The sequence below is a fragment of the Atractosteus spatula genome, chromosome 2, assembly GCF_055471065.1.
Source record: "Atractosteus spatula isolate fAtrSpa1 chromosome 2, fAtrSpa1.hap1, whole genome shotgun sequence".
In the NCBI taxonomy this organism is placed as follows: domain Eukaryota; kingdom Metazoa; phylum Chordata; class Actinopteri; order Semionotiformes; family Lepisosteidae; genus Atractosteus; species Atractosteus spatula.
This window is the reverse complement of record NC_142707.1, coordinates 53,434,676-53,461,705: the sequence shown is the minus strand read 5'-3', so window position 1 is coordinate 53,461,705 and position 27,030 is coordinate 53,434,676. Positions and strand designations below refer to the sequence as shown.

At 38.0% G+C, this 27,030-nt stretch overlaps 2 protein-coding genes and 1 non-coding gene across 3 annotated transcripts in view; 2 read left to right on the top strand and 1 right to left on the bottom strand.

Moving 5' to 3' along the window:
* Nucleotides 1-7,979: 7,979 nt before the first annotated feature.
* Nucleotides 7,980-14,690, bottom strand: gdf7 (growth differentiation factor 7). The gene is made up of 2 exons (XM_088909709.1): nt 14,360-14,690; nt 7,980-8,902 (listed from the first exon to the last, which is right to left on the bottom strand). The coding sequence occupies exons 1-2, from the start codon at nt 14,688-14,690 to the stop codon at nt 7,980-7,982; spliced, it is 1,254 nt and encodes a 417-aa protein (XP_088765835.1).
* An 8,811-nt stretch (nt 14,691-23,501) lies between these two features.
* Nucleotides 23,502-23,583, top strand: trnas-aga (transfer RNA serine (anticodon AGA)). Its single transcript has one exon. It is a non-coding gene; the product is annotated as a tRNA-Ser (tRNA).
* Nucleotides 23,584-23,757: 174 nt separating this feature from the next.
* hs1bp3 (HCLS1 binding protein 3) overlaps nt 23,758-27,030 on the top strand; it is a 31,219-nt gene continuing 27,946 nt past the window's right edge. The window contains exon 1 of the mRNA XM_088909710.1: nt 23,758-23,980. Coding sequence (XP_088765836.1) covers nt 23,955-23,980 — 26 coding nt within the window. The 5' untranslated portion in view covers nt 23,758-23,954. The remainder of the gene's footprint in view (nt 23,981-27,030) is intronic.

The window sequence follows — 27,030 nt, the reverse complement described above, 5'->3', positions numbered from 1 at the left end:
AGAATGTCCACAACAATTAGTCTTACATTGCAACAAAGTGAGGATACCAGCATCCTTCACCTCACAATATAGAAGATCTCAGAGAGGTGGGAGCTCCCAGCTGCTCTGATGGGTGATCTTGAAGCTCCAAAGCATGTACGAGGACTGGGAAGGATTGTCGTTGAGCCAAGAAGATAATAGGTAGACTCTACGCCATGCGACCGTCAAAATAATTAGAATGACCAATTCTTTCAACGTGAGAACAGCCTGTTCTTTAAAAGTGAGATTATACTCAAAAGTTTTCAAACTAATCAGAAGTGCAATTTCTATCAAATGCCAGTGTACAATAATAGACATGAAATATTACTTAATGACTAAATGTCACATTAATGTTTTTTACACCTCTCCTGTAGGCTGTATGGATACTGAATCTTTTAGCTGATTGCTATCAATTTATTCCAAATAAGATGTTTCTTAGAAACATTAATCTTTGTCATATGATTATTTCCTTTTCTTAGCCTCTAAAGGCAACCAAAAAGGCTATTTCTAAGGCTATTTCAATCCTTGAACCAATAATTTCTTCAGTGTTTTCACATACAGCATTTAAAGGGTGTCTCCAATCACTTGCTCTCGGGTATTTCTCCTTCATCATTAATCTTTTTTTTTCCTATAAAAATGGAATTCAGAATCACCTGCAAACTTGCTGCATGTTCTCTGGCAAAAGAATGAGACACAACACCAGGCCTGGTCTTCATTCCAGGCATTGTGGGTGAGGCAGACTGTCGCCAAGGGTTCACTTTCAGATTTATTTCTAGAAAACCAGACTCAAAACATGGTTTTATTGTCAATAAAATATTTAATAAAAATCATCTGTACAAAACACTTAGAAAGGTTAATGGAGAGGGTACAAAGTGTGCTTACCTTTTTCAAATATATACTACTATATAATATTTCCAAAAGTAAAATACATTGCTGTTTACAGTTCATTTACAATTCAATATGTACAGTCCTTTATAAACCATAGATTACATACACACAGTGCATTTATACCATCACTTGTAAAACTGGCTTTTGTTTTTGTCTGTCTAATGACATCTCTAAAACCTCTGGTGTCAAACCGTAAAAAAATCAATTCTGCATTTAAAGACACAACATAACCTGTCTTGTTGTTTGTTAATTATTTATTATTACTTAGATTCTCAATTGGAATTTAATTGAGATGAGACTGTTATAAATAGGAAGGCCAACTGGCAGAGCAAACAGAAACATTATTTATAATCTATAAATACACAGTGGCTCCAAAACATTTTAGCAAGCAGAATTTCCAAATAATTGCTTTACTGCGTGTGAGTGTCTGTATTTTATATATACAATATATATGTACACACACTTCTGAACAAAAACAGATACATGTACATACATATACAGTATAAAGGAGAGATTTAGGCACACTGTGCAAACGGCAGATCACAAAAAAAGCTGTATTTCACCCAGTCCACATGTGGTCAATTGCTAGTAGTCACACATACAGTAACTTTATTATTGTTTATTTAGTATTACATGGAGAAACATGGGGGCCTTGTGATGTTTTCACTAACATATTGTTAAATGACTGACAAACTGTTTCTTAAAACCTGTTATAATCAAACACAAGCTGATACGTTGTCTGTAGTATAATAAAAAAGATTTAATCTCTATTCCATTCTCTATTTATGTCTAAAGCAATATTCTGTGTCGTTCTGTTGTGTATTCCATGTATCATATGAAATAGACTCATGCTTTTATTATTTTGTTTAAAGCTGTAAAATATTACTCTGATATTTAGCATTGTGTTGTGAGCACTGTGAGATAACAAACAGAAAACTGAATTTACATCATGTGAGTATTATGTATGAGTTATTCTTTTAAAGATGCTAAGCCCATCTGAGAAAGAAACAAAAAGTAAAACAAAATACTAATTTCCCTTCAGATGTGGTTCACAGAGTATCCCTGCATTAATGAAGAGCTCAGTAAATTCTTAGGTTGTTCTATAATTTAGACATCGAAAGATCTCAGTGGTCCAAATCTCCCAGATATACAGTCAAAACTGCAATACGAAAAAATAATTCTAAGGAAGAACAGACGTATTCACAAGATCTAAGCTGGTACTTGGCCTGCGCTTAAGCTTTTAAACATTTGTTCAGTTGGTTGTTTTCCTTGCAGTAACCTTGGTTAGGTCAGGTTGTGACACTTTCACAATTTTTTTATGGCAAAAACTCTTAGTGCATTAAAATTGGTTTCCAGATAGTTATGACTTTCATCAGGGGCTTTTCCTATTGCATTTCAGTTGAATACTCTTCAGGTCGGTACAACAGCCAAACCAGCACTTGTTTCCTTGTTCTCATCAGAAATATTTTTTACAGTTACTGTAGCCATTAACTACAGTAAGTGGGCACAGTCACAGTACCAGCCAATAAGAAATCATTGCTTGTAGATGTAAATTACATATAGTTCTTGTTTGAATGCTTTTGTTCTTAGTTGACATGAGTTTTTGTGATATACTACTGTTGTACAAAATTTGTATATTTTCTGTATGTTTCTTTTTTGTATATAACTTTTATATAACTTTAATACATTTCATAATCCTTATTATTTCAACTATATGCAAGAGAACCACTATTATAATTAATTATCTTTGTGTGTAGGCCCCTTTGGCCAGATTTGTGTCCAGATTAGAAATTCTAATTATAATTAATTATTCACCATTAAGTACATAATCAATCATACATGCCATAACAAGTGTAATTTTAATTATTGATAAGCTTCAAAACTGCAAAGTGCCTACTGTTTGGAAAATCCTAATGCCTCTCCGTCATGAAGTGTAAGCACTACAGCTCCAAGATTTTGTTGGTATCAAGCAGATTCTTCGCTGTTACAAATAGTTGCCTATTTCCAAATTTGGGCACCAAAAAGGGATGCATGTACCCCCTGAATTACAAGGGAAAAAAGGAAGTAATTTTATTTTTCACAAAGAAAAAAAAATAAAGCGAGTCATACGTCCCTTCTCTTGCCAAACACAACTGAGTCATGTTTGTTAGCACCTGTTAATATTGGCCAAAATGTTCGCGGTTGCTATGATGACATCAGCTGCTATCTGCGAATTCCCCACTGGGAGCCTGCTCTGATCGAATTGCAGGCCCGCAATGAAGCTGATCAAAACTCAGCAACAAATGGTTGCAATTTCCATTATGACATGTCACCACTTGTCCCAGGGAATTTGCCTGTATTTTTTCTTCAAATGCATGTCAACAAGGGGAAGTATCTTCTTGCTAAGCTTGTTATTGTAAAGGTTTTGCACAGGGGTCCGCAGGGTAATCAGTTAAGTAAATAAATGGAAATATAGAAAGAATGACAATATGAGGCAAGAGAGAGAGAAGATTGCTATTTGAGAAATACCAGAGGCAAAAGAACGGGAAGATGCCAACTTTAAATAATGTAAATATACACTTAATTGTACAATATTGGACCATTCCTGCACTAAATGCAGTTTCAACTAAAGTCTAAGTTTACTGCTACAGCAAATGTTATTAAACAAGTTCAGTGTTCACAGTGAGGACATTAATGTAAGTACATTCCTGCTTGTTGCTGTGCATCTTTACAACCACCTGACTCAACTTAGCTATCGGTCATGTACTGAAACTGTACAATTAATTATTAAATCATAAAGTTTAGTAACAGGGTGAGCTGTTAAATCTTAGTCACAAAAATAAACTTCAAACACAATAGGCCTGTATATACTAATGCCATTTTCATTTCTGCCAGTGTCACACATTTGTGTGTTTTGACGCACATCAGAACATTACGGTGTACTGTAGAATAGCGCAAGCTGGACTGTTGTGCTTCAAAAGGAATGTTGCACACAGAGGTCTCCTTTCAATAGAAAGAAGGTTTGTAATTGAACCATATAAATCTTCTGAATCACGTTCTGTTAAGAGGATCTCAGGCATTCATAGTGTAATTGGGAAGGATTCTTTTGTTAACATTGTGGTCATGATATTTCTCAATAGTTAGTATTGGGCAATATTACATCACTACATTTTTAAGAAAATGTGCTTATCATTACATTCACAGAATTTCATGGAAATAAAAGACGACAAAGTGAAACTACATAACGAGAATGTAACAAGTTTATAAAAGCAGGACATGTCACAATGTAATATTGTTACCTTTACCTGATGAATAAGTATTTCACTCAATTTTTTTCTTAATATCTAATTATTATCTTTAATATTCCGTAATTTAATTCATCCTTAACATCTATCCTTTACATCTTCCAGTTTCAAACGATTTTAGAATTGAATTTGAGAATATGTATAACAGGGCTCAGTGGCACTGATCATATTACAGACATGACATCAGCTCAAGGCAAGCAACACAGTCTTCGGGCCTCTTTGACTTCGCTGCTGTCTAAGGAGTTGTGCTCTTGTGTTCAGACTCCACAAGTGACTTTGATCAAATCCCTGCACTGGCTGAGGAGAGCTGAATTAATCTCATATGCATGTTTGCACTGGATTTGCCTGATGGCATGTATTTTCTACAAAACTTACTCTCTCCAATAAAGGAGGAATTTAAATATGTAGATCCTGAAGTAACAAGAGATTCATCTAAGTACAGGCTTCTGCAAAAATTCAAACTTACGCAAACTCGCTCAAGTTTTTATGGGTGTTATAGCACTTAAGGGTACACAGAACCTTGTAGTAGTCAATATGGCAGTGGGAAAGGAATTATGCTGCGGACATTTTAAATATGGTGGATTAACATTAATTGTATAATATTCCTAGTCAAATGCTGCAGACATCTTCATTGGGAAAAGTTTTTTCTCTCCGGTCTCAAGCTTCAAGAAACTTTGATAATACATGTGCTGAAATGTACTGATATATTCAGCTGCCACACGTCCCTTAAGATAGTTATTGATAGCTTGAATTGCACAGTACATGAATTCCATGTAGGCACTGTGGCACTAAATTTTAGAGCCACACGTCTTCTCCCGTTAAGTATCTAAAAACAACCTTCAGCAAGAACTTGACTTTATTCCCTCCTTTTCCTCTTTTTTTTTAACTTAGCACTGATTACAAATAAAATCCTATTACAAACCAGAAAAGAATAAAAAAAAAAATTAGAAACAAAGCAAAATGTGGAAACAAGAAAATCTGGAGACAGAGGTACCTCATTCACAAAAAGAATAGTAAATGTTTAAAAAAGATGCATGAGCCCATTAGTAATAATTGGTTTTGTATTCACAAAAGGTGAGTGTCCCTTATATGGACATGGTATGGATCTCGTTAGCCCAGTTACAGGGGTCTAAGTAACATGCACATGGATAAAAAAGATGTATCAAAAGGTTTGCCCAAAAAGTATTAGGTGTCTAAGCATATTGCCCTGTCCCCACTACCAGGGACAGAGCAGAGACTGAGAAAATGTGGGGCAGCATAGAGGAGACAGTGTGTGAAAACTGTTTTTTGAGAACAGAAAATATTAATTGAAAAAATATTATGATGACTCCTTTAAGAACAACACCCTTTACCTGTGTGTAAACAGTGCCTGAATTTGAAAATGGACCACTTTACTTTATGGCAGTTTTATTTAAGAATCTGAGCTAATCACACCTTCTCTCCATCAACGCGCATGAGTTAGGTGCACTTTATACTTTGAAAACTGTTAGCATCTACTTTTTAAGCCTTTTGTTCACATATTTTAGAGGATTTACTGTCAAACTCTTTAACACAAAAGAACAAAATATGCAAAAAAGCCGAGGTTGAGAATGTCAATGCAGCTGCTTTCTTAAGTTATTTTTTTCAGGTTTGTTAGCTTATTTAGAAAACAGTACTTTCATAAATACGTCTGAAAAATACATTCTGTTTAAAATTGAATATCACCACTAGTCATGGATCTATTTTATGATATTATATTGTTCTGTCTCTTACAGTAAGAATGCCAATTTTAGCTGATTTTGATCAAACCTAAGTCTTTTGTTCTGCTCGAGCATATGATTGACAAATACAGAGGGCAATGGTAAGGAAAGCCCTTCCCAGATAAAAACTTTGGGACTTAATCTAATTTAGATTTGACATGTCAAATTCCACCTCATCAGGCCTGACGGGCATGGTGAAGCTGTTGAAGACTGGTAAACAGACATCTGCCAATGAATCTGAGAAAGAAGCTTACAGCAAGTTTAACTTACTGCATTGTTCATTGGTCTCACTGGAGCAGCACTCCAGATGTTCACTGTGAAGGTGTGCACTTCTTTTTGACTGTGTACTGACCTCAAATTGATCCTAAAGAGCTCCCAAAAACTTTTGATCAATTCTATATAACCATTTACAACTTGTTTATTAAACAGGCATAGTATGCACAGATGTTTATTATCAAGCTTCCTGCTTTTCTTTGGAAATTCCAGAATGTATTTGAATATACTGTAGTCTTCATAATTCACATTTGTAAAAAAAAAATTCAGTATTTTGAGAAATGTTAAAACAAACTGTTAATGCAACACATCTGACAGCAGGTACACTTACATGCTTACTGAGTGTAATTCTAAAGAAGTACACATAGCAGCACAACGTTGTGGCAATGGTCAATAATAATATCGAGCTCCAATCAAAATTAAAGGTAGCTTAGCAATAAATTAAGCATAAAAGATAGCATGATTTTTCACCACCTAAACCATGTACAAAATGTCAACAAGAATGAAGATAAATGTAAAATCAGTTAGCAATGGTACAGCAAAAATATGGTTTTAATCTAATGCCCAATTATTTAACAATAAAAACAATTAGAACGTTTTTTTTTTGGAAGAACTACTAAACGTGTTCTTCTTCTGCAGAGGAACAATATGACACCTGAAGGAGCTGATCACTGTGCAGCTGGGAACATGGACGAAGCTGCCATGCAATTCCACGTCATTTAAAAAACTAAGGTGACTGTTCAGGTGATTGGCTTTCAATAAATAATAGGAGTCAATCAACAATCAATTCAATAAATTGAGTTTTAAATGAAGGTCAGGAGGAGGTCAACCCCTAAACTTGCTCATTTCCACTCACCTACATGTAAGTATCAGGTTTCTAACTCACCTAATAAAAAGAGGGATTCATACAGCCTTGTCCTTATGGTCTAGTTGTTGACTCAGCCAGGTGGATTAGGCAAATAAATCACCCTAATTCACAATATATCCTGATTCTGACTGAATCAGAGGTTATTGGAGCTACTGAAAACCCTTTTTGGAGGGCTGCTTACACTGCTATTAAAGTGAGATGACATGAACATTCAAAGTCTGCCCTGCAACTTGTGAATGATTCTTGAGATGTTCAGCCAAAAGAGACCTGACACATTCAGAAATATCAAATCCTCTAATGTACATCTTAACTTTGTTAACATATAAAGTTACTGTCATTATCTGGCATTATTTTGTGCAAATATTCTTAAGATAAACCTGAAACTGAATATTATCTGAACTAACTAAAAATGTACTGAGGTCGCTGCAATAACGTTTTTTTTTTAAATGTCTGTAATCTTTCAGTGTGAAAAAGCGGCAACACTTTGATTTGTGCCTGTAATAAAAGCGCCTTTGGTTATCTAAGAAAAGACAAGGGTTAAGCCACTAAGCACAAAACAAAAAAGTATCAACGCTATATGTTGATCATTTTCCACCTCATCAAAAAGTCAGCTGGACTAATGTGATGAAAATGTTCAATAGCTGAAGAAATTCAGCTTTACCAATGTACATTGTAATAATATAGAGGGACTCTGGTCAGCTCAAAATACAATCAAGCAATTTAAAGGAGTCAATATTTTCTATTTCTGTTCTTTCAATATGAATAACATCCACACAAGAACACCCAAACCCACTTAAACACACACGCACACTCGCGCGGATCCAAACAGCGCTCCAGCACCAGCAGTCGAGACCAGCTGGCGGGCCATTGAGAAGTGCTGTTTCTGTTCAAGTACAGACGTCCAGGCTGCTACCTGCACCCACACGATTCCACCACCATATCTTCGTACTGCTTGTAAACCACGTTGTTACCCGAGTCTATGTACAAAATGCTGATTGGACTGAGTTTCGATGGAACACAGCAGCTGGGGGGTGTGGAGTCTGGATCCATGGAATTCATTAATGTTTGGATGATGGCATGGTTTGTGGGTTCTAGGTGAGACCTCAGAGGAAAGTCACAGATTCCTTCACAATGATAAGCCTCATAATCCAAAGGAGCTATAATCCAGTCATCCCAGCCCAGCTCTTTGAAGTTGACATGAAGAGGTTTTCGACTGCAGCGTGTTTTTCTTTTCCCATTTCCTTTGCCTCCGCCTGGTCGGCTGGACACGGCCGTCCTCCTTCGCCGCAGCCGCTTGGAAAGGCTTTCCTTACCGGGCTCCGGAAGATCCAAGACGTCCAAATCTTTCATGGATTTCATCCTGTCCCGGATCTCCTTGAAAAAGTTCTCCTTTTTCCGGGTGCGTGAGAAAGCCACCAGGATTGCCTTTTCCTGTGGCTGCCTCCAATGGCGACTCAATCCCAAAGACTCCGGGTAGACGGCTTCATTGGAAGATTCGGATATAGCAACTAAGTCAAAGCACATAAGCTCTCCTGTCCTGTGGCTTCGTTTCTTGGTCTTCATGCTGTCCCAAATGTCAAACACATCCCACTTTGATGACTCCATATCCAGAATGTCCACAGTCCTAGAATCCAGAAGTTGCCTTCCTGAATTCCCTTCTGAGCAAGTATACAACAATATATGGTAAAGGTTTCCAGCCTGGTTTAGAGACAGAGGCAAGTTTGGGGGGCGCTTTCTCAAAATCCTCAGCTCTGCTCCCACTAATTCATCTGATTTAGATAAGCTGGAAAGGTCAAACAAATACCGCTGGCTTGGCTCAGTGGAAGGAAGATCTATAAAAATACAAGCAAACAAAAAAGGTACTTCAGTAAACTGTATGGATACTTGTGAAATACCACAAAAAAAGTCATTATATTTAATGTTTTGTGTGTCCGTCCAATTAATACATTTCCTTATTCTACATTTAATACATTTATGTGTTACCTGAACTCCTGCTTGAGCCCAGTGACTGAGTAACTGAAGAGGGAAACCAAACCAAACACACACAGATGTGAACCTGATTCCTGGTGAACACATTTACTGACGCCGGTGATCCAAGACAAATCTTTTTCTTCTCCAGTGTCACTGCTGTTTATACTCTGCGATTGGATTACAATGTTATTTTTTTCTAGCAGTGCACAGATTTGCTGAATTAGAAAATGTGATTTGACTTAGTGTTTTGAGCTGGTGATATATGGTTTGTCACAAACATTTCAATTTTTTATAATACTGCCTCTTATCTATAACGAATTGTCTGGAGTCATAAATAGTTTAACTATTATCTCTCTCAACATTTATGCTCTGTAAAATGTTGCTGTTGAAGTGTGGTTGGATTCATTGAATTCAATGGCTCTAGTTAGGAAATCACTGAGTGCACCCAACAGCACTGTCAAGCTCATTTGCATTAGCTAAAGAATGATGTAGCAAGAAGCATTGTCATCTCAAAATGTAAATTACTCACTAAATGCAATGCTATTTTAAGTATAGGAATAAAGATGAGGAAAAAATGTGCAATCAAATTCCATTCTGATGGGAATAAACCTTACTGGCACTTCCTGAACAAAACTGTTGCTATTGATAATTGTTGTTATCTAAGTAATGAAACCCAATTACATGCAGGACACATAAATTGACATAACAATTTTGTTTTCAGATCCAGTTTCCATGTAACTGCTGTATTGTGATTGCCAAATCTGATATAGTTGAATATGACTGCAGAGGAATCTGATTTCTTAATGTTGTGTAAATATAGTGCATGTTTTGAACAGACCACAAGCCTAAGCAGCAATTCAGCAGTACCACTGTTGTTGCCTGGGAATCCGATGACAGTGCCATTTAGACATTGGTGCTGCCACATGTGAACAGAGAAAAGCCATGTGGGTTTAAATCACTGTACCAGATGTGAACAAACATTACTCTTCGCATGCCACATGTAACCAAATGGTGAATTCACAACTAAAGTGCTCAGCTTAGAAGTTTGCCTGCATTTCTTAATTACTCTGGGTAACAAAAACCTGGCTAGAAAGAGAGATTGCAGGCTGTGGCCCATTGATCCCCATTCTGCATCACTTACTGTATGAATGGCTAGGGACGAAAACAAGGAACATGCTCAATAAGAAAACACGGATATTATATGCAATCCAAGGAAAACACAGCAGGCTGGTGACTAAAGCAGAATGAACTGCAATGTGAGAAGCTGAAGCTCCATTTTCATGAAGCCGAATGATAAAGAGACCTAAAAAATGCTCTCAGCAAAGACTCCGGCATAGAGAAGCTGCATATCTGCCAACTTCTGTAAAGACAAACTGGTGTGTGTGGAGCAGACCTAGCTGTCATTGAAGAAGTTCATATCTGCTGAGTTGTGTTGGGAGTAGGGAGGCTGGAGGTGTGTGGGGGGGGAGGTGGTTATTGACTGTGGGCAGGATACTGACAACTGAAGGGGAGAGGGGATTCCCACATTGGGAGTGTCTTGGCAGGTATGGAGCTGCATGCATAGAGCTCTCCTGGCTTGCATTTGCACTGAGCCAAGTACTCAATGTATTTCACTCTCCTAATGACAAATGTGTGTATAGCTGGGCTTGGAATTAGTTTTTGTAACGAACCATCTTGCAATAAACCCAACACAGCAAGGCAAACGATGAGCAGTCAATTCAGTAACAAAAATAAATCCGTTCTTCTTTGCAGTGTTGTTTCTTACCGAGACAGAATCGTTCATACAAAATTAACAGAATTGTTCATACAAAATTCATGTAATGCATAGTATTTTCAAGATACGTCAATGGGTCAGAAACGAAACGATTTTTATAAGGAAGTAAAATTGCTACAACACCTATTTTTTTTCAACAAAAACAATTAGGGTAACCCCATCGGCACTGCCCATTCAGAACTCCTTAACAAGAGGCGTGCAACCAACAGATCGTCACATAATCATGTAAGCATCTTGCCGTTTAAGGGGTAATACTGTACCTTTGTCTTACTGAACATCCCAAGAGCGAACTCCGGCACTAGTAGTTGTAATTAACCGCAGCCAACGACTAGAACACTCTGCAGAGTTGTAACTTATAGTGTAACAATTCACCTTAGTGTCCGAGAGTTTTCAGCTGTATGAATCTTTTCACTCTGACACATGTACGTGTCAACACTTCCAAGGGCTGTATGTCATTTATGTTTTATTGATGGTCCCTTTTCTTTCTTTCGCTGTTTTCATTTATCTGCAATAGTGGTGTAAAAACCTCTTGGTCAGGTAATCGTTGTAAATGAGCGTTTGTTCTTAACTGACTGATCTACTTCAGAGATTACTGTATAACAATATCAATGCTTACAGTTGAAAATGCAAGAAAGTAAAAAAATGTGCTGTAGGCGTGGTTACAAAACTCCAATGAACACGTTTTGGTTCTTAGATTAAAGTGTTATAATAAATTAATTTCTCTGACATCAATAATGTTTGTCTAATAATTCAAATCAGACTCAGTTTAGACGTATTTACAACCTTAATTTATAGTTCTTCTAAGTAAGAAAAACCTTTTTATCGGTTTATATTCTTAAAATCTGCCAGTTAACAAGCAAAGAAAAGAAATTGCTATTCGTTACCTTGAAAATACGATGTGAAAAGTGCGATATATATTGCACATCATGTATAACGTTTTAGTGAGATATATAGCCTATACAAAATACATACGTGAAACCATCCGGCTACAGAAATTATGGAAGTAAAACAATTAGCCCATTATTTTGAGAAATAAGATGAATAGTAACTTCATAAAAAGTGTTAATATAAAATGTTAATTTTGAAACATGTTCTTGTGATTTATTGCGACTTTTTGTCGAATCGTTGTTTTCCAGTATGTACAGTAACTCCAAAAATAGCGTAGAAACAATCAGATGACAATTTTTCAGGAAATTGATAAATCCTAATTACAAAACACTAGCAGATGGACAAACAAAATTAATTATGTCCTGAACACAATCAAGTGTGGATTTTCCCCGCTCTTCTGCATCGTGTTTTATTCACACTTAAGAAAATAGTTATTTTGCAGTTTTCCTCGTTCAAAAAAACGGTGTTCAGTAAAATAACTTATTATACATTTTCGTAAGCTTTAATTAAGACATTGGGATGTTTACCGAAAATTACATTTCTTTTGTTCTTTAAATTACTTTTAATATTTATTTATTGCTCCGAAAACACGAGACATCCCGATATATATCAACGTTTTTGTCTTAAAGACTGCAGTCAAATCCCGCATCCACACTCCTCTTGGGTACAGAGAAATAAAACGCCATTTCCTTAAAGCGTTTGTTTTTTTCAGTTAAGCCCTTTATTTGTAGCCCTACGTTGTATTTAAGATGTTAAAATCGCAATATGTTTAAACCTACATGGGAAATAATCATCCCATGAGCAATTAGGATGGTTACAGATCTCTGAGTGCACTTTAACAGCTAGAACGTACTTAACACTCGTCAATCATGCTCTATTATATGGTGACACCAAGGAATTTGTATGTGCTAGTCATAAAAATGAGTTCACGTGTTAAAATAAACGGAACAGCAGTGCCAATCCCAGAAACAAGGCCTAATATTTACAGCAAAAATCTTAAATGATTTTCACTTCCGAAAAGTATTGCACAGCCAGAGATTAACGATATTTTGGTCTAAACGATAGTTTTAAACGTGTGTAATTCAGAGCAGACTCTCGTACACAAGTGGATAAGTTCATTCAGAGTCTGGATAGATTTTGTCTAAGACAAAATTACATTTTGAATCCAATAAAGGGGGGGAAGTTTTATGTCTATATTTGTATGGGTAAATTAAGTAGCCTGAAAAAATATATTAAGGTTTCTGCCATTCACTACTGTGAAGAGATATTCAAAATGTGATAAAGCTCAATGCCGAATGTTTTGTGTTGTAAAACTCTTTAAGTGACTTTTTAAAATACGGTTCTCTGCTAATGGTAACAATTATTTTACTGTCATAACCGGTAAGGAATGAAAGTGTTTTTTTATTTGTGGTTGGAGACTACTGACAGAGTAGCTTGTTTTTATTAAAATATTTTATGCGACGATCTTTATTAAACACCAGTTTTAAATTACACGTTTCTCTGTCTTTATCAGCAACACCTGGTTTTGAGGCACGTCGTCTGTAAGTGTTAAACTTTAGGTGCCCAATGAAGACGTTTTATTTATCACAGATGTTGGAAATCCGAGACATTTGACTTCAGATTTCGTCCAAAGTATTTAAAGTATTCTAAAACGTGCATACATGAATGTCAAAAGGATTCAAGCGCGCGCAGCACACTTACTACCAAATTATGTTAATTATAGTAGATTAATTAGCAAGTTATATAGGCAGACCTGTTTTACGCACCAGTTTCATTCAGAAAAGGAGCCGGCGTAATTCAATGAATCGATGCTACTGTTGACTTAAATATTTGCTTAAGGTAACGGAAATGCAATACTTTCGTGTATTTTTAAATAGCATGAAAATGAACCACAAATTGAATTTAATGGCTGAGACTAAAATCTAAACGCAAACGTGTTAGCTGCGCGAAATGTAATTAATGTATTACAGCATATTTTTGCTTTGTAGGACTTAATAGATAAATGGTCACTGACTTGAAAACTATTGCTACATTGTAGAAGCGCCAGCGGCACGAAACACAAGAGGTGAATAAGATCTCACAAGGGTCAGAGGTTTGGTATATTATTTTGGAAATTTGTAGTCAGGTCAAAAATCACGCTCGACACAGGACTTTATTATTTCACCTCGACTGTTCAAAACCTGTATCTGAAAAGGCAAATCAAAGCAATAAGAAGTTATATTTTGAACTTTTTTGCATTTATTCACTTGTCAAATGAAAAAAAAACCGCTTACCTCTAATAGCACCTATGCTCATTATAATATAAACCTTTAAAAGTACAACAAATAAACCCCTCGAGAACAGTTAGGAAATATTGTATCATAGACGCACTTCTGTGACAGTGACAATCAGCCTATAAGCATTAGAAAAAAAATCAGATGACATATACTCACAGGGAAAAAGTCGGTGTGAAAGATCCTCTGACATACGTTCAACTATAAAGTACTATGTCATTAACAGTAAGAATAGGCTACTCCACAATACAGCAGAATCAAGTCTTTGCGGAGCAGAGCATGCGAGCCATAAGGCACTGATACAATACACTAGATCTGTTCACCTCCTAAGTAAAGGTCGTATTTATCTTTCTCCCAGTTTATACGTTATCATTTTTACCCACCTTTTCCTTGGTCTACAAAGCTGGTCACCGTATTGGCATGCTTTCTTGTAAGAGAGAAGCTGCTGTTCAAGCCCCTTCTCTCGATTTCAGACAGGGTCTTGTAAAGCGATATCATATACTCATGGGGGACAACCGTATCATTCCTCAGAGGCTCGTTTCTGGAGATCACACTTGATTCTCCTTGATTTCGCTCATCCAGATGTGAACCTAGCCCGTTATCACCAGCGCTGGAAGGATACTTCAATGTTCCAAGCACTGCAGCTTCAAGAAAATTCCCAAAGCAGAAGAAGGAAAACCATAGGAAAGGAGCCGCAGCCCTCATAAGATCCATTTTCAGTGGTCTCTGGCCGAGAATGAGAAAGTTGGAGGGGTTTGATGACTTTGGAAACTCCCCTTTGCTCTTTAGATTGTGTTAATATCACGGATCTGACTGACACGGAGCAGCTAATACCAACAGTTGGTCAATGAGCAAACAGCGTCCCCAGTGGTGGGTTTTATTATTTGCAAGCTACCTAACGTAAACGGTTGAAACTGCAAAAAAGGAACGTCTGACTTCTCCGAGCTTGACACACACATTTACACGCTCGTTTTAAATGTGCGTTTTTGCGCCCCCCAGATTACACAGAAACAGCTGAATTAAATTAACATAAGTAAGCAGGAAAGTCCCCAAATCAAAAGGACTGTTCTGGTCATAGGAAGAGAAGAAAGAAATTCTAAGAAACGTTAAAGTCAGCAAAGAAGATTCAAGCCAACCAATGACCTTAAAGAGAGGGTGCTTTGTACTAGGAAGAAGAGTGTTTATCCTGACATTTTCTTGCAAACATGCCATAATATGATCAGGTGTGCATAACATATAAGGGACATAGAAGGGCACGAGATGTAATGGAGACCATTCTTTTAACTAATAGATATTCATTGACCCATCCACACGCAGTGGGAATCTGTCTGTTTTCAGCTGTAATGGTGTGATGTGCAATGTGTGAAATAGTTCAGACACAGACCTTCTGTTGGACACAGTAAGATCATAAAATAGTAAAAAAAATAAAATGGTTTGGAACAAAGTGACAGCATTTTTCTAAGTCTTTTTCTTTATGAAAATAAGGTGAAGCAACAAAAAAAATTAACAAAACGTTACAATGTATTGTGGAAGGGGTTACACTTTCCAGTTATGGCCGTCAATCTCAATATGCGTACTGAACAACCTAACCACGAGAACCTGAATACCTAGCTCATGTTCTGATGTTGTAGCCATTATTAGAAAGTGTTATCCTGGAAAATCAAGTTGGAAATATAAATCAATTTAAGGAATGATATAAATAATACAATTCATGGGTACTGCGTACTCTGTTGGCCACCTTACTGCACTGGCATCAGTTCAAAGAAGAAAAAGAGGAATGTCACATATAGAAATCTTAAAAAATAATCTTATTAGTTTTAAACAGATGAGATGATGAAAGGGCGTTATAGAAATATTTAAAATCCTGGAAGGTATTTGCCAAATTCAGAAAAGAAAGCTACTTCTGAGGCAATAGTGAAACCAACAACTAAGGACACAAGTGAAAACTAAGAAAGTGTGCATCTAGGACTAGAATCAGGAAACACTTCTGAGGGCTGTGGGCGTCTGGAACAAACTGCCCAGCCAGTTGATGAAGCAGATTTCCTGGGATCCCTTAAGAAAGGATTGGTGAGATATTTGCATCAATAAAACATTACCAAACAAAATGAGCTAAATGCCCTGAGTGTCCATCTCTCATTGCACAGCTTTCTCATGTTCTGATATTCTGTTAGGGACTTCACCAATGTTGTTTGTAAAGATGGAGACCCTTTTGTGCAGGATGGTAATTCAGCTCAAGCTTTTTGTAAAGTCAGCAGTGGAGTCAGGTTATCACATCTCTGCTATTACCATGCTAAGCACCAAGCTTGGAGCTCATTATTCATGTCGGGGTTAATGCCATTCCTGCCAACACCATATTAGAGAGTCTGTGTCACAGAGGAACCGTAAAACCGTGGAACAGAATTGTAGATTCCATGCACTCAATGAATGAGGCTTGGATGTGGCAATGTGCAGCACTAGAAACATTAATACCACTCATGGTTTGCCCATACTATTTATGGTTCCAGGATAAAATTGATCCTTTTCAGTTATTCCATTTTTTTTTGTCTATTTACTAATGCAAAGCCTCTGTCAGCATATATCCATAGACAGACAGATATAACTCTACATTATGTCTTTTAAGAATGATGAAAACTTAAATATCAATTTTATTTGTGCTTCACCCTGTTAAGTGTTAAACAGCTGTCTGTGGTTGCTAACATTGACATTATGGATTTTGAAGGCTGTTCAGACTGTTATGGTTTCCGGCATTGTGAAATGCACAGAGGTAATTAATCTTCACACTCCCCACAGTTAAGTAGGTTTAGCTGGGGGAGATAAAGGATTAAGTGAACAACTTTTATAAGAAATAGAATGAGAATTTGAAGATAATCACATCTTTGTATTGATTTGATTTATTTAATGAATGTGTTTTGATGAACATGAACATATTAAATAACGTTAGCTGCTTAATTGAATGTTTCCCTTTCTATGCTGCGACTGTTAAAAAATGTGCATATATCGCCATCTGCTGTTCACCAAAGAAAAAATTAAGCAATATACAGGGGCTGTATATTTTCCTCCTCATGGAGTGAGAGCAGCAATGTCTTCAGTTTTGCATTATACAATCACATTATTACTTTTAAAAATCACAGGTTGAACTGATCTGAGTAAATTGTTCCAGGAATTTACATATTTCTAATTTAATCTAATGTCTTACTATAACTTCTGATGGATTGGGGTTCTAAGGATCAAGACGAAACCCCTGGTCTAAAAAAATAAAAGTAAGTTACCACCTTAAATATAGTAATATTCGGAAGGCGTATTTAGTAGTATTAATAATATTTGAACAATAATAGTTTAATCATGTTAATTCACTGGTGAATTGATGTATCACAGTCATACACAAATGCCTAACAAGTACTGTATTACAAAGTATCGCAGCAATGCATAGAACAGATAATTTGAAGACTATATATTTTCTCTTGTATTATTATAATAATTATTATAAGATTCCCAAAGCACTGTACATTGAACCCCACTACATTGATGACCAGTTGAAAAAATAAGAAATTGCTTCTCCAGTTGAATTGAAAGGGTGCATTAGGGAAACCAGTTGGTAAATTTCCAGAGTGCATGGGATCCTCGATGACCAAATAGTTAAGACCTACAGTACATATCAAAAAGAAGTTTGAAAAGTACATTTCAGAAGAAGTCTTCTGAAAGAAGACATCCTACAGGACTGTGTCCTCAGTCTGGGGGGTCACCCATCCCAGGAGGAGACTACATCGTACCACAAATTGGCCATGCTTTTACTCACCCTTTTTTTGTACATGCAGTATAAAATGTATATTAAAGAATGGAACAGAACAGTTCACACAAATGAAATAGACGAGAGAGATTTTGGACAAAGATAGGCTGAGTTTTGGGGCAGCAGGGAAGCAAAGGTTTTAACATTCACACTCTTGTGACCTGTTTATTTGGTTTGATTTGCTGATGCCTTTATCCAGGGTAACAAACCATATACAGTATTTAAAGCCTTCAATGTGTGTAGTACAAAGGAAATATTCATGCAAGTACAATAAAACAAATGAATACAGTTACATAAAAGCTAGCACAATGCTGAAAGTGCAATGTGGGTACAAGGATACAAGGATTTATTTCAGTGCCTAGGTACACCGACAGTGTTTATTACTGTACAATTTACAGGATAAAAATTTAAAATAACATTGAACAAAAATAATATTATTTTTCATTGACAGAGGTATAGAACAAGGACAGATAAAGTATGAGGAAAAAGGAGAAAGGGCATACACTAATTAAAAGCTTAATGAAACAGATAAGTCTTTAGTCTAAATTTAAACACTGTAAAAGAGTTTACATTTCTCAGATTCACAGGGAGTGAGTTCCAGAGCTGTGAAGCAAGATGGCTGTAAGTTTACTCCCTGAGACACTTGTACGGTACCTACAAGAACGTACTACTAAAAGATGTCCCTCAGAAGAGCGTAAGGGAGAAATGAGAGATGCTAAGTGGGATTGGATGATAGGATTCAAATCGTGGGTATTTAATGTTAGCAAATGTAGTAAATGTTAAAAGTAAAATTTTCAACTGAATGTGCTGGGTCATGGGGAGCCAGTGAAGATGTTTCAGAATTGGGGTGAGCCTTGAATGTGTTAGAAGTCAAGCGGCTGGGTTTTAAACTATCTGAAGTTTGTTTAGGGAGCAGGCAGGATGATCACTGTAGAGGTTATTACAGTCTTACAACCAAGATGTGATGGATTATAATTGCTTACACTTATATAATGTTCCTGGACACTCCACTCAAAGCACTTTACAGGTAATGGGGACTCCCCTCCACCACCACCAATGTGCAGCCCCATCTGAATGATGCAACAACAGCCATAGTGCACTGGTACTATCAACAGCCATCAGCTATCAGTGGGGAGGAGAGCAGGGTGATTAAGCCAATTCATAGATGGGGATTATTTGGAGGCCATGATTAATTAAGGCTGATGGGAAATTTAGCCAGGAGGCTAGGGTTACACCCCTACTCTTTTTGAGAAACACCCTGGGTTTTTTAATGACCACAGAGAGTCAGGACCTTGGTTTTACATCTCATCAGAAGGACAGCACCTTTTTACAGTGTAGTGTCCCCGTCACTATACTGGGGCATTAGGACCCACACAGACCGCATGGTGAGTGCCCACCACTGGCCCCACTAACACCTCTTAAGCAGCAACCTTAATTTTTCCCAGGGGGTCTCCCATTTAGCTACTGACCAGGTTCATACCTGCTTAGCTTCAGTAGAATGTCAGTTGCGAGCTGCAGGATGATACAGCTCTAATGAAGGCATCAATCATGCTTTCTGTAGCAGTGTATTCAAGAAATGTTTGAATGTGGGCAATGTTTTTGAGATAAAAGTAAGAGACTTTACAGATGGCTTTTATGTGTGCATCAAAACAGAGCTCAGGATCAAACAGGACCCACAGATTGTTCACAGCAGGGCATAATTTGAGGTTACTATTTCCCAGTTGTAGGAAATTTAATAAATGAGATGTATATTCCCTGGGATGCACATCACCTCAGTTTTTGTCATATTTAATTGGAGGAAATTTGAGCACAACCAGGTCTGAATTTTGCTCACAGTCTGACAGAATGGAGATGTTGCATGCAGGATTAGATGAGGTAGAAATGTAAGGCTGAATGGTGTCAGCATAAAAATGAAAGCTGCCCCTGTTTCTAAGACTGCTTAATTGGAGTAAAGAGATTAAAACCCAAATTGGTCCTAGGATTCAGCCTTGGGGAGTACTGAAGAGAGGGAGACAATTTTGGTTTTAAAATTATTAATGATACAGATACAGGAGCAAACTGTGAAAGGAGTGACACAGTGGTGTAGAGTATTTTAGAATCGAACTGTGGCTGATGCTGTTCACAAAGTAGAGAATTTATTGGTGAAATAGTCCACAACATCCTGACACTGAGCATCAGTGAGGCAGAGAACACAAGAGCCCTCCGAGACGATAGTTATCTGTCAATAGTGGAGAATAAAAACCTATCAACAAATAGGCAAAAAATAAAAAAAGAAAATTGGTCCTCATGTTTGTGTGTGTGTTTGAGTTGGCATAGATAGATAGATAAGACTTTATTAATCCCGAAGGGAAATTGATGTAATTCCCACATCCCACAGGGCATGTGCCCTGTGATGGACTAGTGTCCTGTCCAGGGTGTATCTTGTCTTGTGCCTCTTGTTTTCAGGCATAGACATCCCCGCAACCTTGAATTGGATGAAGCAGTTAGAAAATGGATGGATGGATTGTGGCAGGTGTGGACAAACTCCTGCAAGAAATGGAGAAGTTTGGGAAGAGGTCAAATTGTAGGAAAGGAGTGCTTTCCTATGTACTGTATGAATATTTGCCTGCTGTCAACAACTCTGTGACCAATGTTTCTAGCCCCCCTTCCTCCACTGAATCTGTACTCTTGCAGCTGCTCCCTGGTTCATTCCTCATAAGTGATGGAGTATTTGACAGTGCTGATCTTTGGCCAGCACTACTATTTCCTCAACCAGTCAAGCTAACACCAAAATACTAAGTATGCTTACTCTTCATATTTGCCTGGTCATTTTGTCCTTATTAAATTTTCACCAAGCTATTGAAATGTGGAAAAATCATAATGACAGGCTACACAGGAGAGAATATCCATGTAAAAGGCAGATGCATGTTGCCAGTAAGCACTTGAACAGAAACAAGCAGTTAAGGATTTCACTGATAATTGTAGATCAAATGTGCAGCCCAATCATGTCATGAGCACATGCAAGAAACTAAACTTTATGAAGAGAGTGGTTGTTGTAGTTGAGCATGCAAAAAGTTAGATTTTTTACCAGGGGGAGCATTCATCCTTGTAGAAGAGTCACCTTTGCACTAAGAGATATAACTGTTAGTAGAACTGAGATAGAGGGACGAAATGCAATGTCATCAAAAGAAGTGATGAACTGACTGCATGGTTGAGCTCTCTAGCAATAGTTGAGAAGAAATATGAGTCATCTGAGTCTATGTTTAGATGGGAGAAATCTCAGCAAGTCTATTAACACAGACTGTTTCAAAGTACCTACAAGAGAAGAAGTAATGATGCAGTTTGCGGTGCTAAATGGTTCAGCAAATTGGATGCATCATCAAGTCTGAAGGAGGGTATATATTTCTTAGATTTCTTTATGGCATAAATTAAGCCCCAGAAGATTACCAAAAGAGAATCCACCTGATTGTTGAACATCTTCCAGGTATCTGAAACTCATCTGGGGGGTCAAGAAAGGAAATACATGACACCAGACAGATATATGTGTTGAATCTTACCAGAAAAAAGAATCGTAAGCTGAAAAAAAGAAATGTCATCTCAACAGAAAGAGATAGATCCAATTCAAATGAATTGGATCTATCATTTTGAAGAATTTCTTCTTTTGAACCATTATGTCAAATATTGCTTGTGTGTTTTGGATCATTGTCCTGTTGCACGATCTATTCTCTGCAACGGACTGGTGTCCCATCCAGGGTGTATCTCTTGTGGGGTTAGTGGGCAGTACCTTTGACCCTGCTGCTGTTGCATTCAACATGGCTTCAGTTTAACACAACACGTTATTATGTCGTTGTTATAAGCATCTGAAACAGTATCTTGCCTTGCGCCCATTGCTTGCAGGGATAAGCTCCAGCTCTCCCATGACCCTGTATTGGATAAAGCAGTTATAAAATGGATGGATGGATGCCTCATAATGTGCTAGAGAATGCTATGCCCCCCCTCACACTTCCTGAATACTGCACACCTGTTAATGAGTAAAAGCAATAAACACCTGTGAGCATTGTAACCCGAGCTGGATGCTCCCTTCTCCAAGTAGCCCACAGTCTCGGAAAGGATACGTAGGGTTACCATATCTGATCATTCAAAGAGGAGTGCACGTCGTCGAAGGAGGGGGCGGTGCTAGGGGTATTTGTGCCAGTACCTATTAAATCGCTTACTTTATCAGAACGAAAACTGGGGGGAAAGAATAAGGGGAAATCCAGATGTTTCAAGATATTTGCAAATTACTCCTGGACAAATATTTTAAAGACCAAAAAAGACAAGTCCAGGAAAAAACGGAACCATGCTAATCCCTATAAATAAAAGCGAATGTGTAAGAAAATATTGTAGCGCCCTCGCCCGGTGGTGAGGAGGAAGCGCAGCTAGGCACGCAGGGTACCGCGAAGCAGGCTTGGAGTTGTAGCCGCGGGGAGTCTGAGGGTCAGCACGATGACCAGCAGCTGACCCTGCTTATGTAAATAGTGTTATGTTAGTTTAAGTGTCCTGTGTAGCTTTGTAAGTGTGTAGTCTTCTGTTAACGAGTTACCAACCGAACCCTATGTACGTGTTCCGTCGGTCCCCTTACGTGTGTGTAAATCCTGTGTTTGGTTTTGGTTTAAAAGGAGAATAAAAGCGGTTGCTTGATTCGCTATCTCGTCTCCACTTGTCCTTTGTCCTGCGTGAACTCAAAAACACTACATTGGTGTCAGAGCAGGATGGATGGACAACCCGTGGCAGGCGCTAGCGGACTCTGTCAAGCGCCGGCTGACCCTGAAAAAGACCGAGCCCAGGGGCAGCGAACACCAGGAGCCTGAGCAAATCCTGGGTGCAAAAGGTGGCCACAGTCCTTACAGTACCCAGTAGTGGTCCCGCCGGTGGAACTGGGGCGACTGCCCGCTACTCCGGTCCAGCGGATGCCCCAGAAAGGAGATGGCCTCTCCGCCGCAGCCGGTCAGCTGTTCCCACACCTGCCGGCGCGGGTACGACCCGGTCGCTACGACAGGAAAGCGCCTTGGGAGACATACGTGCAGTACCATTTCAATTACCCTACATGTGTTCAACATTACATTTTACCAGGCTAAATCCATGTTGTTTTAAAATCATTTTGAAATCTTTAAAAACTTTTTAATCTCCATTTATAATTGACTTTATGAGTACAGTTTAACGGTGACAAAACATATGATGACATTTGAAATGACTTTGCTAAAGTTTGTATATTTTTCAAGTAGTAATAAACGTAATTAGTCGAAAACGTCACCGTCTGGGTTATCAAACTCTTTCTGGACCCGTTTAACCAGTTCGCTTTAACTAAACCGCTCGTGGGATTTAAAGTTTGTTGGGATCTAATCGGCAATTATACTTTCTCCATTTGGAGAGATACGCGAATACATTACTGGCGGTATGTACCCGAGAAAATGAACATCCGTTTGTTCTAAATATTGTAAATAGGCAGTACATTCATATACTTAACGCAATACCTATTCATCAACATCAGCAAATATTAAAATGTGACTGTATCGTGATCAAACCAACAACACATTTGTTAATAGTGTTTAATAGTTTGTTCTTCATTTCATACGCTCGCAGAGGACAATGCAATCGAAATGCATGCGAATTTAGAAATTTCTTTAAAAATATTTAAAGACCGTTTTAAGAAATAAACAAAGGGGGAATCGGATTGGTCTTCCGAATATGGTGTATGTTTCGGAAACTGTACAACAGTAGTAGTCGTGGCCGAGTGGTTAAGGCGATGGACTAGAAATCCATTGGGGTCTCCCCGCGCAGGTTCGAATCCTGCCGACTACGAGAGGATTTATTTTTGTTTGCTCTTTAATTATATAGATTATTACACTGTTCACTACATGTGTTTAAACCCAACGAGAAATTAATTTAAATAGATATTTAATTTGCTTTAATCCGCCATGTTTGCGGAGCAAAGCGCAGCACGTTGTCCATGCCCACAGCGACCTTTGCCTGATTTGCCAGAGCCGAGTTTTCAAAACTGCACGGATGGTAATCTCGTGACTCCGAGTCACAGATAAAGGGGTCGGGCTGAAGACTCAAATTGTTTTTTTTTCCCCAGTGAAATACAAAACATAGAGGCACAATAAACACGTTTAGAAAATTACGTTGAAGAATCTTTGTCTCAAATTACGGATACACGTCGCTTTTGCACCATGCCTGACGGACTTGTTACAAGCAGGTAGGAGAAAGAAAAAAGAAACGAAAAGTTTTGAGGAAACTCGGTTCCGGAGCATCTCAGAGACGCATAGAAAAAGGAAAAGCGATCTGTGTACTTTATCGGGTTTCTTAATGGCACAAAGTAAGAAGTGTGTGATGTTTTAAGCGTAACCAAACATCGTAGCGTAAAGACATCGAGGTGCCTTGTTTGTTGTGGTTTTATGAGCCGTGTATGCAAAACACATTATAGTTTATTAAAATATATCGGCATTCGTTTTGTTTTCTGTTGGGATTTGTACAGTTCCGCAATTTACCGTGAATAAAAAAATATCATGGAATATAGAATGAGTGCTCCCCTTCACACACTTCATATGGGTACAGACACTACAGTACTGTAGTAATTTTTGTAATTAGGTATTACAAATAATTTACGATAGTTTTTGAAAAATCTCTTGCAGTATTGTGGCAAAGCATCTTTAGAATATTTAATCTTACGGTAATTTTTAAACGACAGAGTAAAGTAATAAGAATTATATTTATTATAATGTTAATAAGTGGTGGCCCAGATTTGCACCGTGCAGTAGCTTCGTTTCCATTCAAATTAAACATCGATTGCGTCTAATACTATTACGTGTGCGTCCCTGCTTACTGCTAGAATATTAGGTCAGAATGAATTTTGACACATTTGGTTAATTAAGCAGTTAAGGATAAATACAGTCATTATTATGACATTTTTAAAGTACTGGAATGCTATCAAGATGCCAAGGTTGTAGGGTCACCATATTTATTTAAAAAGAGAGAGAGAACACTCCATTGATGACGTTTTATGATATTTGAAAATTCCTCCCTAAACAGAGATTTAAAGACCTACAGTACAAGGTGGACATGTTGGGGAACAACCTGACATATAGTAACCCTACAAGGCTCAGTACCCCTGGTTCCAGGCAGTGTGATTTAACTGTTCCGGAAGTAAGAGAGTCTTTATTAGCCCGGAGGGGGCAATTTATTGAACTTGAACTTGAACTTTATTGCCATATGTAACCGGTACTGGTACAATGGAATTCTTACTTACAGAAAGTCTCTCGATTGTAAAACAAGTGTAAAAAACAAAACAAAGTGCAAACAGTGCATCAAGACAATATACAAACAAACAGTAGACAATGTACAAGTAAACATGTAGACAGTTTGAATGTAAACAATACAGACATGTAAACAATGACTGGAGATGTGCAGTAAATAAGAAATCATAATGAGGTAGATGGTGATGGTGTAGGTGTGGTCCGAGGGGGATGGCTAAATGTGTTCGCCAATCTCACTGCTTGTGGATAGAAGCTATTGAAGAATCTAGTGGTAAGTGTCCATATGCTCTTGTATCTCTTGCCTGAGGGCAGTGGGGTGAAGAGCTCATGCCCTGGGTGGTGACTGTCCTCTGAGACGGCCAGAATTCTACCACGGCAGCGGTCCTCATAGAGCTGTTTAATCTCGGTGAGACCGCAGCCGATGATCTTCTGGGCCACATTCACAATTCTCTGCAGTGCCTTTCTCTCCCGAGAAGAGGTGTTGCCGTACCACACGGTGATCCCGTTGGTGAGGATGCTCTCGATGGTGCAGCGGTAGAAGTTCACCAACACATGTATTGGCATCCCCCATCGCTTGAGGCACCTCAAGAAATAAAGGCGCTGCTGAGCCTTCTTCATGATAGAGTCAGTGTTCACAGTCCAGGTTAGATCTTTAGAGATGTGAATTCCCAAAAACCTAAAGCTGGTGACTGTTTCCACTTCCGTTCCATCAATACTGAGTGGGCTGTGAGTGTGTGGCCTGTGTCTCCGAAAGTCCACTATTAGCTCTTTCGTTTTCTTTACGTTCAAGTCCAGGTTATTGCTATGACACCACCTAAGCAGCTGTACGACTTCATCCCTGTAAGTGGACTCGTCATCATCACTGATCAGTCCTATTATAGTGGTGTCATCTGCAAACTTAATGATGCGGTTGTTGCTGTGTCTTGCTGTGCAGTCGTGAGTGAACAGACGGACAGTAAAAACAACAACAACAACAACAATATACATACATATTTGCATAGAAAGTCAAGTAATGATATGGCTACAGGTATGAATGAGAACTTCATACCTTTTTGGAGTTGGGGAGTTGGTTTCTGCGTACTGATGGGAGTAACTGGAAATCATCAAAAAAGGGGGTCAGATGTTTGGTGTCTGTGCTTGGCTGAGGAGTGAAGCTACAGTCTGAACACCTCTGAGTCAGAAACCCTCAAAAGGATCCTGAATATATCTGCACCTCCGGTGTCAAACCTAATACCTGAAGTGCATTGTGTTTTCTTTGTTCCCACCTGAGTAGACAATTAAACAATTAACCTAATTATTTTCTGAATTAGGCATATGTTTGATTTTTCTTAAGGCCTTTCATAGCTGATTACACCAGACATTAAGTCCATTAAAGGTACAGCTCTCCAGAAATCAAATAGGACCCTGGTTAGAAGTATTTAAATCAAAATATGGCTAATTAAATAATTAGACCCACAATGTAACAGAACATTGGTGCAACAGAACCAGAAGACACTGGACCCTCCAGGAAATGAGTTTGAAACCCCTGGTCTATATAGTCCATGGACCAGTAGGTATTAAATCATTATTGGGCACGCCTTGTTGTGATACGTTTTGTATTGAAGATCAGCTTCTGCCTTGTTATTTCTCAAAGGGAAAGCTACAAAAGTCACCCGAGGTCTGCAATGTAGTTATTGTAAGTAGAGGTATGTAAGGTCAATGTTTCACTAAACGTTACGTGTACATGTGGAGAACATCTTAAATTTATACACATATCTAGTTTAATGTAGTTTAAAAATGCATCTCTCTCTTGCTTGACTTCTGAAATTCTCTAAATGTTAAATGGTTAAGCTAGCAGCCTCTTTAGACCTTTTGATTAAACTTGGTTTCAAAAGCCCTCTGCTGTAGGATTGTTGTTGTGAAGAAACCAAGCAGTTAAAGCACCATCCAGTGGTTTCTACATTTTCTGTCTAAGCAGCAGGTGATCAATAACTGATGTGAACCAGTGGTGGGA

Excerpts from the sequence above, each read along its gene's own strand:
- gdf7 (XM_088909709.1), bottom strand. The coding sequence starts at position 14,690 with ATGGATCTTATGAGGGCTGCGGCTCCTTTCCTATGGTTTTCCTTCTTC. Across the intron at positions 8,903-14,359 it reads CTTTGTAGACCAAGGAAAAG|ATCTTCCTTCCACTGAGCCA; the intron begins GTGGGTAAAAAT and ends GTATTTTTATAG.